The sequence below is a fragment of the Dysidea avara genome, chromosome 1 (assembly GCF_963678975.1).
Source record: "Dysidea avara chromosome 1, odDysAvar1.4, whole genome shotgun sequence".
NCBI classification, from domain to species: Eukaryota; Metazoa; Porifera; class Demospongiae; order Dictyoceratida; family Dysideidae; genus Dysidea; species Dysidea avara.
The window spans coordinates 42,709,611-42,722,800 of record NC_089272.1 but is presented as its reverse complement, the minus strand read 5'-3'; the positions used below and the strand labels follow the sequence as shown (position 1 = coordinate 42,722,800).

Below are 13,190 nucleotides of genomic sequence, written 5' to 3'. Positions count from 1 at the left end.
CACTACCACTGAATATCGTGTGTCATTATCCAAGTTAGTGAATATAGCAAAGCTATTATTAGCTACTGCTACAAGTTGTTTCTTTTCATCATAGATATCAATATACGTGAGCACTACTCTATAATATGGAAAATCCGTGTGCAGCAAAAAGACTTAATGGAGTCCAGGTGACATTGATTGTTGTAGAATTCAACCATTTAGCGTGTACATTTTCTGGTGGTTTAGTTGGTGCCAGTTCTTTACTGAAGAATATGACATAATCACTCAATACTCCCATACCAACACTGGTGAATGCCACTACTCTCACTTGATAAGGAGTACCTGGGTCTGGAAAAGTAAACTTGGATATGACATTATGATCATAATCATCAATTGACACTCACTTAAATTTTGAATGGTGTAAGTTTTAGCATTGCTGTTTGCTCTAGCTTGCACTCTGCTACTGTCATCCTTATATATTTGGTAGATCACTTCATATGATGTGATAACTCCATTAGGTTGTAGGGGTGGGTTCCACTTCACTATTACTTCTGAATTGGTGTTGGGTGATTTGATAACATGAAATTGCACTACACCAGGAGCTGGGTAGGAAAGGTTGCATTTATAAAATAATGATAAAGACACAATATTAAATAACTTACAAAATGCAAGTGCTTTATGCAATAATATGACATACCGTAGTTTGCTTTTTTCAGTGTAAAATTTTTGTATGCAAAATTTGTACAAAAATTTGTTACATAAAACTTTTTACACAAGGTTGAACTACTCTAATAGAGCAGTCATTCACATAAGTCATACGAAAATAATTTCACACAAACATTTTTATCATAATTTTTTTGCACGAATAAAAAGCAAATTACAGTAATATGTTTCGAATGTATGGATACATTAATATTTATGTTAATTTTGATTATGCAAGATGACAATATGTGACCGGATTTGACAAAACCAGGCTTCCACACACATCCAATTCTTCGACTTTAATTGCTAGTAACTTGACAACGCAGTATGCTATTGCCCTACAATGTTCACACAATGCTTTCATTGCTTTATGTAATAACACGTCCAAATTTGAAACTGATAGCTCACTTTTATACTGAATTATGGTCCTTCAAAGTCGTAAATTTGGATGTGTGTGGAAGCCTGGTTTTGTCAAATCCGGTCACATATATGGATAATCTAAGAATAGCCACAAGTGTTTTGCTGCATGACTGCTCTATCAAACAGTACGGTAGTACTGTTTAAGTAGGGATTGCATCATAAGTGAAGCGCTCCACCAAAAAACTGCCTTTAACAATCATCCTTGAGACATCTTACGTGACGAAAACCACCTTTATGGAATAATACTAATCCATCTAACATAAAATTAATACAGTATTAAAAACAAGAAAACACTTTCAGACGGCCGGATATGGAATTTGTTTTTAAATCGCCAAAACTCAAAATTTCATCTGCCTCATTCACTGACCATGGTCACAAGCCTAGAGACCAAACAAAGCAGCGAACGGCCACAATAACAAACTCACCAGTGGGATGTGCCTTTTGGGGTTCCGACGAGTGCAGGCCCTCTGCGCCTTGTCTTTTCTTTTATCTTCAATCAAGCTGCTTGTCTTCTTCTTCATCCAACGAAACCATATCGAAGCATTAATTTTCCATTTCAGAGCTGGATTTCAGAAGTGCTTCAGTCCCAGCACTACTATAAGAGGTAGCTGCACTTGCTAGATATCTGTAACTTCACAATTGGGATCCTGTTCCCAATAGGTTTGCAACCACGCCCACTAAATAAAGATCAATAGGTAGACTAATAGCGAAGAGTACAGAGACCCAACCTCTTAACAATCTAGCTATTTACTTAACAGTAAACAAGATCACCTCACTCTTTATTGGTATAGCTAGCTGCACACCCCTTTGCTGACTTGAGATGTACTCTAATACAACAGTTACTCTAATACAACAGTCATGTATCTCTCCGCTAGTACCTACCAGTTCCCATTCTTCTCTCTTTACCCTGTATTCATCTTTCCCCACTATTCCCAGCATCTCCTTTCCAACTTGACTATATATTTAGTATAATTATTGTTTTAGCTCATATGTGTATGTATTATTGTTATGTATGAAATTACAAGTTAGTAGCTAGTTCTCACAGAGCTATTTTTATAAGAAAAAGAGCAAGCACAATAATAATATATAATACATTATTATTCTAAAGGAGATTGGTGCCCCTCAGCAACAGCAAGGTTGACAGCTGGAGGCAAACAGGGACGCTTGGATCTAGAACGCATTCCCTGATACACATTATTGAAGAGTGCAGCAAGGAAAACCCCAAACTACAGTGAAGCCTGACCATATCCACAGAATATGGGGAACTCCACTTCTCACTGAGCAAATGGGCAAGTTGTTTGTAAGTGATGGTGTCTGCCTTCTCTATATCTACAGATGTGGAAAATACAAGTGGATTAATACAAGTTACATTGTAGCTACAGTAGCTGTGCCACAACAAAAAACTAAACAAACTAGTATTGTTAATTTAAAAATAAAGTAGGGATCTATGCAATAAAAAGTAGTGAAACAAGAGATGAATGATGGTGTTACAGCAAAGCTCAGTGGGAAGTCCTTACTTTGGTATATTAGCTATTATTATTTTGTTCAATGCCAAAGTAGGGACTTTCCACTGAGCTATGCTGTAACACCAACATTCATCTCTTGTTTCACTGCATAGATCCCTACTTCATTTTAAATTTTTTAAAAAATACTAGTTAAAGTATGCATATCAATTTTTAAGCAGCTGTTCAGCTTCATCTAAATTTTAAGGTGTATAGGGACAAAGCATGGTTCTACTACAGTTAGCCAACCGAGGGTAGCTTTCAGTGCCTTATGGCCACTCCCTTTTCTGTAAATGAGTGTGCCCTCATCTGACAGTCTACCTAAAAAAATTGGCATAACCAGAGTGGTTTGTTCGAACCCCTCATAGTTACGACTCCATAGTTATTATAATATATGAAACAGATTCTAATTTTACTTACTTGCTTCACTTGTTCTATTCATCATCACATTACTATTCCCACTTCTTCCTCCTCTATTCGTAGCTGTGATGGTCACAGTGACTAGCTGATATGGAGCTAGTCCAGTAATATCATAAGATTGTGTCTATAACACATGTATACGTAAGTGATAGTAAATCTTCATCCTAACATGCACACACTTTACATATACAAATTGTAATTATGTGCTTACCATCCTTCCATTGTAAGGTACATAAATTGCTACATCACTGCCATAGTATGTGTGATATGATATAATGTAACTGATCAATACTCCATTAGGTTGTGTTGGTGCTCTCCAGGTTACATGAACTGACTGACTATCAATTGTAGTGACTGACAGTATTACTGGAGGATTGGGAGCTGTGAGAAAATATCGTACATACAGTAACTCAATCTTGTAGCTTTGTGCTAGTTCAAACAGTACCTGGACGAGAAGTTGTTACAGTGATTGGATCATTTACTGGTCCATATAATCTATGTATTATACAATTGTATGAAGTGAGTGGAGTTAATCCAGTAACTTCCCCTTGTGTATCAGTACCAGATACATTTACCTACCATCACACACATAGTAGTGTTACACATTAAATGGTGTCAAACTTACTTGAAAATTATTATTGCTTGGATCATAGCATGTGATAATGTACCAACTTATTACTCTATCATTGTCTGGTGGAGTATTCCATGTGAAAGTGATGGTAGTTGATGTGATGAAGACAGCCTTGAAACTGTTACTAGGATCTACTCTTTGTGGTACTAAACAGCCAGATTAAAGTCCATGTAATTACAGTGATTGTGCACCATAGGTATACCCTAAATGGTATCCTGAAATCTCATTTAAATATTGGTAAGAGGATGAGTGTATGTGTTCAAGTGACTAATACAGCAAGACTATAGCAGGAAGTGCTGTGTAAGTCTCAAGAACATGCCACGAGTTCTATACAAGAATAAACATGCAAGTGTAATTGTGCTTTTTAATCATCTTCTTTGGAGGCATTTATCTAGCTCTAACCATATCAGTTTTTGGCTATCAGATTGTTAGTAAGCACTGATGAAATCTGTTTCTATCCATAGTTGTAGAACATACATATTATTTGTGAATTAAAATTTTCAGGTTATCATAGCTGTATTGACTTCCATAAAAAAAGTAATATCTGTTCTGTATCTTCCACATACAGTAACTGTTCCATACAGAACTCAAATATTTTGTTGCTTTCAAATCAATATTAATTTTATTATGACAGCTCACTACCGGTATTTTGACTATTATTATGTACGTATCTCATCCTAAAATCAGCCAAGAAGTAGACAACGTTTTAATATGATTTTCAGATTTGCGTTTATTGGTATGAACATTGTGTACTGTATTTTACTGTAATTTAACTAACTACAAAGTTATTAAGTTGGCATAATGCATGATATTTTTACTAACCGGTAACTTGTTATATGCTGGAATTGTGTCAACAAATTGGCACAAGCCTAAAGATAATACTGATAGACAAAATTTTATTGGTGAAATGTATGATATATAGTAAAATAAAACTCATTCTTTAATATGTTAGCTATTCTACTGTATAAGAAAACTGGTATCCTGCAACTGTTCAAATGCTACATCTATTTGACAAGGTTGTGTTTGAAATCGCTGAATTGGATGCTGCCAGATGTTCGTGATGGGTACTAAAAATATCATTTTTATCATATTAATATATGACTAAATGTATTCTATGAGACATTGGTACTATTACCTGTATCAACTTCAAACATCCACACTCCAGGATCACCTACATTAGTGGTCTCAGTGAGACCAAGGATATCTTGAGATAGTGATCCAGGAATGGTGATGAAATCGCCACCATCACCAGCATTAATTCCAGCCACAGCTTCACCACCACCCCACTGTAAGTCCCCATACAGGAATATCACAAAAGATTTAGTTCCACTGGTAGCAAGCACACATTGAAATGTGTTAACCTATACATATAGCATATTAATTTTACTGAAATTGTATTGCATCCACTACATATATACAGTAGAAGCACTGTTTTGTAACAAGTAAATGTCACCTAGTGGTTTCAACTGCCAGTTAGACTACAGGGTAATAAGTCCATTAATGCCTTTGGGTAATTCTCTACTCTATAAAGAGAATTAATAAGGCCATCGGGGTAGAAAAATAGCAACAAAACACAAGAATGAGTAAAACAGTGGAATCAGATTCCTACACATATGGAACTATACTAATTAACATGACTTAACCACTGACAGAGACTCCACCAGCATACATTGCTGATTTAAAATACACAAAGCCATAGATACTCTACTGTTAATCAACACCTTATTTTGCAAGTGAAAAAATGGGAAACAACGTAGGGCAAAGGTAATACTATAATGCATGCACTGTTGCTGCAGTTAGTGAAAAGGCATGTCTCAGACACCAGCAACGATGATTTTCAAAGAAATCCAAGTCTGTAGCGATGGCAGTTATTGAGTTACTGTACATTTGTCTAAAGGTGTCATAACATACTTTAGTCAGTAGAAAATCTGTGATGTTTTAAAGAAATGTATTGGAAGCATTTTTGTCGATCTGTTTTGGTGTGATTCTACCTGACAATGACACACTGCAAAGCATTATTGAAGGATAGGTGAGACAGGATATTCTCTAACAGGAGTGTGCAGTCTTTGTGTGGTCCCTACTGTACAGTATTACCACACTGTGTGATATTGTTAGCATTTATAAAAATGCAAGTGTCATCAGCATATACATGCTTATAATTATTTCAAACTTATTTTTAAACTTCACAAATTAATTAAAAGGAGAATATAGTGAACTTTTAAAATGTCACTTCAGATTTGTCAATTGGAAAAAAATAGATGGCACAGCATCTTTAATGTTTTGAATCACTTTAAGAAGTCCTTCAGATAAACATGTAGAGATCAAACCTTCATCCATTGACCAGGATGAAAGTGTTACCTATACACTGTAGTACAATGATTGATTAATGCTAAAGACATGATTTCAAGGACAGGGTAGCCACATTACTATGCCAGAAGTATCCGTAAATATACTGTTTATGTAGCTACATGATAAATTTGTCAGAGTAGCAAGTAGAAGGTGTCTGACCGCATATACTCCCTACAAGACAAGGTATAGACCTGGTAACATCAGTGAATGCTTGTGCTACCAACAGGCATACTCTACATAACTACACTGTATAGTCTAGCAACTTACCTACATCACAAGAAGTTGTGAAAGATATCTTTGCTTCCCTTGTATTGAAGGTAACCACCCTATAACTTCTCTTAATGTTCTGAGGTATGCAACATTTGGATGATGTCAATACCAAGCAGCTAGTCCAGTTTTGAACCACTAAACTCACCATAGAAACTGGCCACTAAATGGTGGAAAGTTGTTTCTATGAAGTTGATGTAATTTTGGAATGTTTCTATTGGAGCTGGTTGCATTACTTAGTATTACATGCAGACATCACTACTACATATATGTAATACAATATTTTACTGTAACCATATATAACATATTACTAATATTACCTTGTCGGTTTCACTAGGGTAATAGCCAACTCTGTCCCATGTTACAATTAGCAAGTTATCAACTGATAAATCTGCAGTATTAGGAAAAGCTGCTTTTATTTCACTGGTTGCTCTAGCAAGGAGACTAGGATCAGTGGTCTCACGATAGAAGACATTTCCAGTTCCTCTGGTGTCAACATTAGCCCAGAATGGTGCAATGATCTTATTATTTTCACTCAGAGGAAATGGATGTGCAGTGTGTCCATCAAAACAGTAATCAAGGCTAATGATTCCATTGACACTCACCTACGCACATACACATATGTAATTATGTTTATGAGCATCCACACACCACATACATGTATACATACACACTTGCACACACACACACACACACACACACACACACACACACACACACACACACACACACACACATACACACATACACACACACACACACACACACACACACACACACACACACGCATGCATGGACGCAGACACACACACAGAGTAGAAAAACTGCCAACATTTTGTTTGTTACTAGTTAGAATTATACAGTATCTATGTAGATACCTGTATGTAAGTACAACTGTAGGTTTTTTTGTGACTGATTTATTGCATACACATAATGAAATTAACAAGTATAAGAAATATTACATTAGATCACAGAAAAAAACCAATGGAACAAGAGAAATCGTCTACAGTATCCACTTCACAGCTGCAGCAACGTATACTAACTGATATATTTAAATTTAATTCCTTGCATTGGCCTGTCCATAGTATAGCCATAACTGAAGTAGGCTTATGTCAAATATGCCAGCATAATAAAAGCATAATAGGCTGGAGTATTATGCCAGCATAATGTTAGCATACTAGGTGGATATTTCAAACTATGGAACTTAATTCCATGAAAATAGATTGGTATGCCCTAATAGAGCAGTCAGTGGAAACTGCAATTAATAGAGCACTCAAATGCATTGTACATAGCTCCTTAGGTTGATATATCTAATAGAACAGTCACTTTGCAGTGAAATACTCTAATAGAGCATTCATTGATTAAGATGTTCTGAGATAATTGTAACAAAGTTTGCTAACTTACGTAGGAGCATAATAGGAACACTGAAAGAGCATAATGGGCAAAAATTTTGGAATTCTTGAAAGCATTTTGGGCAAAATTGTGAGCACATTTGACTCAGGCCTAGACTGAATTAGGGATTAAATGTGTAAATGTCAACTAGGTGGCAACCGTGAAACTTCTACAATGATGTTAATAGCTCCGTGCATTATTACAATTTACTATCATTAAGTACATTTTGGTTTTCAACCAAACGTGTCCTGATTACAAAGGTGTCTTGATCCAGGTTGATTAAAATGTTAAGGGATAGTGTGGGACCATTGCCTAGTGTCTGGGTGTCTTCATTTTCAAATGCCCTGACTGACTGTATAAATTTCACTTCATACATCCATACACATCTACAAAAGATGTGTCTACAAAGTTATATACACACATACATACATATGCTTTCCTGCTGGGATTTGCAAAAAGTGTAAAATCTTGAGATAAGTAGAGGGCCCCTGAGTTTCCATCGTGACTTGGTGATAATGACAGACTGTTCCCAGTTGGGTAAAGCTACGTACATTAATGGAATATATTATGTAAATATTTGAAACAACAGCATACCAGTTTGATATACACTATAACACATACTTACTTTCTGAACAGTCTCACAGTGTCTACCATCATAGGGATCACTACAACTACAAGTAGATGTTTGGTGAAAATAATGACAAATGCCATTATTGATACAAGGAGATGGTTGACAAGGAACTATAAGAATACAAAGCCGCACATGATAACTTGTAATACATGTTCATACAGTAAATGTATTACTTTGAGCTTTAGCATTCTTAAACACACTCTGACCATATAGATTAACAGCAGCTACAAAAATAAGGCCATCATTTAAGTAGGGTAGTGATATTGTGTGTTGGTTAGCTGGAACATGATGATAAAATTTTCCACTAGAGTTGACTCTCTGTACAATGTACTGGTAAATGACTCCATGCGGATAATCTGGAGGTGTCCATGTGACATTGATGGTTTCATCAACTTGCAAAACTGCATTTTGAACTAGTGAAGGAGCTGGAGAAATATTGTAAATACATTATCATTTTAACAGATTTAACCATACCTTGTGATGGTAGATCAGTAGCTAGATCAAGTTTCATTCCAGCTGGAAGTGCATATGTATCAGTCCCACTAGATCCATATATGGTAGCTCCAAATTTAACATGACCTCCTGAGAAGGTTAGTGTGTGTCTACCAGCAGGTAGTTGTAGTACTCCATAATAATATACTTCTTTATATAAATTGATAGCTACCCACTTGATAGTTGAGGGATTGTTATCAAGCAATATGGGATGGATATTAGGATTAGTTCCCATAACAGTTAAAGCAACACGAGTACCACTGTTGTTTGTATTCAACACATAGTGATCTTCAAACTGGTCAATTGCTGGTAGGATGGTCATAAAGGTAGTATCTTTGAATTGTATGATCAGAATATTCTCATCAGAGTTAACTATGCAGTGATGATGAGTAACGGATAAAACAAGGTGTTGTCTAAAGCTAAGATGGTAGTTGTTACTCTCATAGTTGATTCCATCACTAGTACAGTTAATTGACACACTAGCACCAATATCAGATGATATCAACTTGAACATGTTTCCTATCAACCCACTGACATTGGTGTGTAACATGAAACTGTTCCCCCATGAATTGAATGGAGGAATTTGCTCAATGAGAACTGAACAATTGTCAGTACTACCTGTAGCACAATAGTGACCAGAATAAAATGATATTGCTTTATTAGCAGTTACTCTAGAACCAGTAAGATCTTCACTACTGGTAACCATCACTGACTCTCCAATATCTAGTGTAGTACTGTACTCTTCTCCATAGGAAATTTTAAAACTATTAATAGTCACATTTTTACTAGGAGCTATCCTAACCTCCACATTGCTAGTTAAAGCAGTAACTCTGAAGAAACTACCATCATTCGACAGTGTAGATACTGCATAATACACAAAAGAGTAACTGGCTTGTGGATTTAACATCAACATAAGACTGTAATGTTTAGCTTGTGTTAGTATATTGGTGAACTCTGCACTGACCACTACTGATCCACTAGTTACTAAGTACATTACACTATCACTGATCACTGTATAAGAGTCTACCACTATGGGATTAATACATGTTGTACAGCCAAATAGATGACAAACTGGAATTACACCAGTAGAATGTGGAATAATGTGTAACATGACATTGATGCTATTATGGAAACTGACTCCTCCAAACGATACTAGATTTTGATCACTTCTTACATCTGTGACTATAAATAGTATTCACACACATATCATTAGTGTGAATTTTTACAGTACTATAATAGACTTACCAGGTAAAACATTGTTAAATGCATCCAGATCACTGATATCTATGTACATAACATATACAAAGCATTTGAAATCTCATTATATATATATATATATATAATACACTTTTGTCCTCCAGTGGAGGTTGGTCACATAGTTTTAAGCATTCAAACCCAGACTCAGCCTTGATGCATACTGTAATATAAGTATTCTAATGTTTAACTTGGCATTTGTTTCTTATCTAGGAAAGCCACACAAAGTGTCAGGTAACTGAAAAAGGCATTTGCATGGGAACTGTAATTTATTGACATCAATCAGCAAGTTACATATTACAGTAATAATGTGCAAGTGACAAGGGACTACACTTAGTCAAACTTATGGTGACTACTATCAGTACTATGATTAAAAGTTGTTAATCCTTTGGCCCTAATTAATTAATTAATTAATAAAAGTGTTCCATTAAATGTGAATACAACTATAGTGTCTCTTGTTACACACATGCATTCAAAATAATTATGTATATATCTCATTAAATATGCTATGAATGTGTGGTTTGGACTTTATGGTTAATGGATATTATCACAAGCTTTATCTGAACATTGTTGCATGATTGAGCGTGACATAAGGCAAATTTGCTGAATTTTTGGCTGTTTCTAAGATGATAATTATGATGATACTACCTGTCAATGAAATAAAGAAGGTTAGTAAAAGTTATATGATATTGTAGATCTACACGTAACCTTCTTGAGTAGTTTAATGCAAACCACGGAGGAATAGGTGGTCCCTACACAGATTACAGGAGTCCAATCAACAATCTCTCCATATGGGTGATTTTCCTAAATCCAGTCACATGCACTGTATGTGATCGCCATAAAACTACAGTACAGTACGTACCACTCAAATGCAACATCGTCTCACAAAAAGTGTTAGCGATTTAATTAAATGATTTGGCACCTATTTTGTTGCAAGTATTAATTCTGTTTCATTTGGGATGAATACGCAAAGGTGCCACACCCTTTAAATTTTTAGTAAGTTTTTTTTAATTGGCCACACTCTCGCACGACGACATTGCATTTGAGTGATGTTGTACATTTTAGCGTGGGTGTTCAAAGATGCCACTCAGGGTTTAACTTGCACATTGCCTAGGAAATAATCATGAATATGTGGTTTGCTCATGGCTTTGATATGATACACTTGATTAAGCAACATTTAGGATTACATTGTGGGATTCAGTATGTTTGCTGAGTGCAGTTGAAAATTACGACAAGTCGATTGTTAACAATCTATTTTCTGAGATAAAGGATCACTATAATAATCATTTTGGGGATGCATGAATGTGTACTTCTACTATGTATCATGTGTTAGAACACAGAATAAGATCACACTAATTATTGAAAATAGGTTTGTAATGTATCAGGGGTGGTGGAGCAGGCCAAAGAGTGAGGGGGCCAGGCCAGCTGTAAACTGAAGACCAAAAAAAAAAAAAGGGTAACTACCTGCTGACAATAGCTGCTCTCCACCAATTCTATCTCCTTATTTATAACTACACATACGTAGCTAAGTAGCTTGCTACACTGATTCTCTGAATACTGTGACTGCTCTATTAGAGTATCTAGATCCTGACTGTTCTATTAGAGTATCTCGATCTTTTCTTGCAAACAGCATCCCATAAAAGTGGGGGGGGGGGGCATGGCCCCCCGGCCCCCCATCTCCACCACTAATGTAATGTACAGTCCTAAACACTTACAGTAAGTTAATTACTGTCTCAATAGTAAAGTTAGTATTATAGCATTAAAGCAGTGCAAAAGGGTAAAAATATAAAACTTGAAACCATTATTTGTAAGTTGTAACGTTGTGTATTGACACATGGATAGCATTCTGAGAGCTATTAGCTCACACTTTTAAAACCGCAATTGATCATCTAACATCAGTGTATAAACAAATGGGGTGAGTGCTTTGTAGTTCTTTCACCTATTAGGTGAGCACAAGATGCAATTATATCACTTATACCACAGCTGTTTGGGATTTGCTGATATACTGTATACATCTGCAGTCCTTGGGATTTGGATGTATAAAATACGTATGAGCAAAATACCTGGCAGCCATGGTAGAACTACTACATATACAGTATACCATTAATCTTACCAAGTTCTGCTGTTGGTGGAATCACAGGTAACTCATTGTAAACTAGTGGAGATCGCGATACTACCTCATCAGTTGGAGGACAAAACATTATCCAGTTATCATCAGTTATCACAGCATGTCCATCTTGACATCCATAGAGTTGGCCTACCAGCAAACATGTATACCATTAATCTATATAATACTATAAAACTGAAAAGCCATCTGTCTGTCTGTCTGTCATGTATTCCTTTGGTGCCAACTAACATATGTATTGAAGCATTTTTTGTGCCAAAGGAAGTGCTCATTATCTAAGAATTACCTCGCTTTAAATAACCTTCTAACTGCCATTGTTTGTCACTTATGGCACGGGTTGTGCAAGGGTGTAGACAAAAAATTCGACTGGCAAACCGCATTTAAACACCAGTCAACATATGTATACATTCCTTTATATTTTAATTCCTTTCCATTAATATTAGAGGTTTAGTTAAGTGGTCAACGCACACAGCTTATAATCCCCAGGTCCGAGTTCAGTTCTAGCTGGTGACTTTTTTTTCTTTCTTTTTCTGCACGTGCTTTGGCATCCTTTTAGTACAATCTGCTGGCCACAGCCCATTACAATTGATTTCTGATTGTGGTAAAAATTACTAATTATCAGCCTCTACCAATTACCAATCTGATTATAGGTACACCTCTATACTTTGGTTTGACTCTCAGCATTACTTTAACTACTCAAGGTTGGTTTTAAGAGACAACTTTTCTGGGTGATCTGGTGATGGTTCTGGCCTTGTGAAGGGTCTGGCTTCACAAGAATCAGTGGATGACATGATACAGTATTTGGCCAAACATTTCCTGTGTATACTTTTGCTGCACATCAGCCACTAAGAAAAACCATCACCTAATAACCCTATAACCTTATATATGGACTTCATTCATGGTCTACCTTCACTTTGAAGTCTATCTCTCATCCACCACACCGCCCTCCGCCCCTTTGTGAGCACTTGTGATACCACTTCGTTCATCCAACTGATTTTATATCTTATTTGGTAGGTAAATGGCCAA

At 36.0% G+C, this 13,190-nt stretch overlaps 1 protein-coding gene across 1 annotated transcript in view; it reads right to left on the bottom strand.

Annotated features, from left to right (window-relative positions):
• The window catches only part of LOC136264979 (uncharacterized), a gene marked incomplete in the record, with an annotated part of 63,369 nt that overhangs the window by 3,997 nt on the left and 46,182 nt on the right, over positions 1-13,190 (bottom strand). The window contains 14 exon segments of the mRNA XM_066059746.1: positions 1-327; positions 384-581; positions 3,024-3,147; positions 3,235-3,404; positions 3,469-3,598; positions 3,649-3,800; positions 4,790-5,015; positions 6,591-6,875; positions 8,092-8,205; positions 8,288-8,403; positions 8,467-8,718; positions 8,768-9,967; positions 10,031-10,069; positions 12,153-12,296. Of these exon segments, the coding sequence (XP_065915818.1) occupies positions 119-327; positions 384-581; positions 3,024-3,147; positions 3,235-3,404; positions 3,469-3,598; positions 3,649-3,800; positions 4,790-5,015; positions 6,591-6,875; positions 8,092-8,205; positions 8,288-8,403; positions 8,467-8,718; positions 8,768-9,967; positions 10,031-10,069; positions 12,153-12,296 (3,359 nt within the window).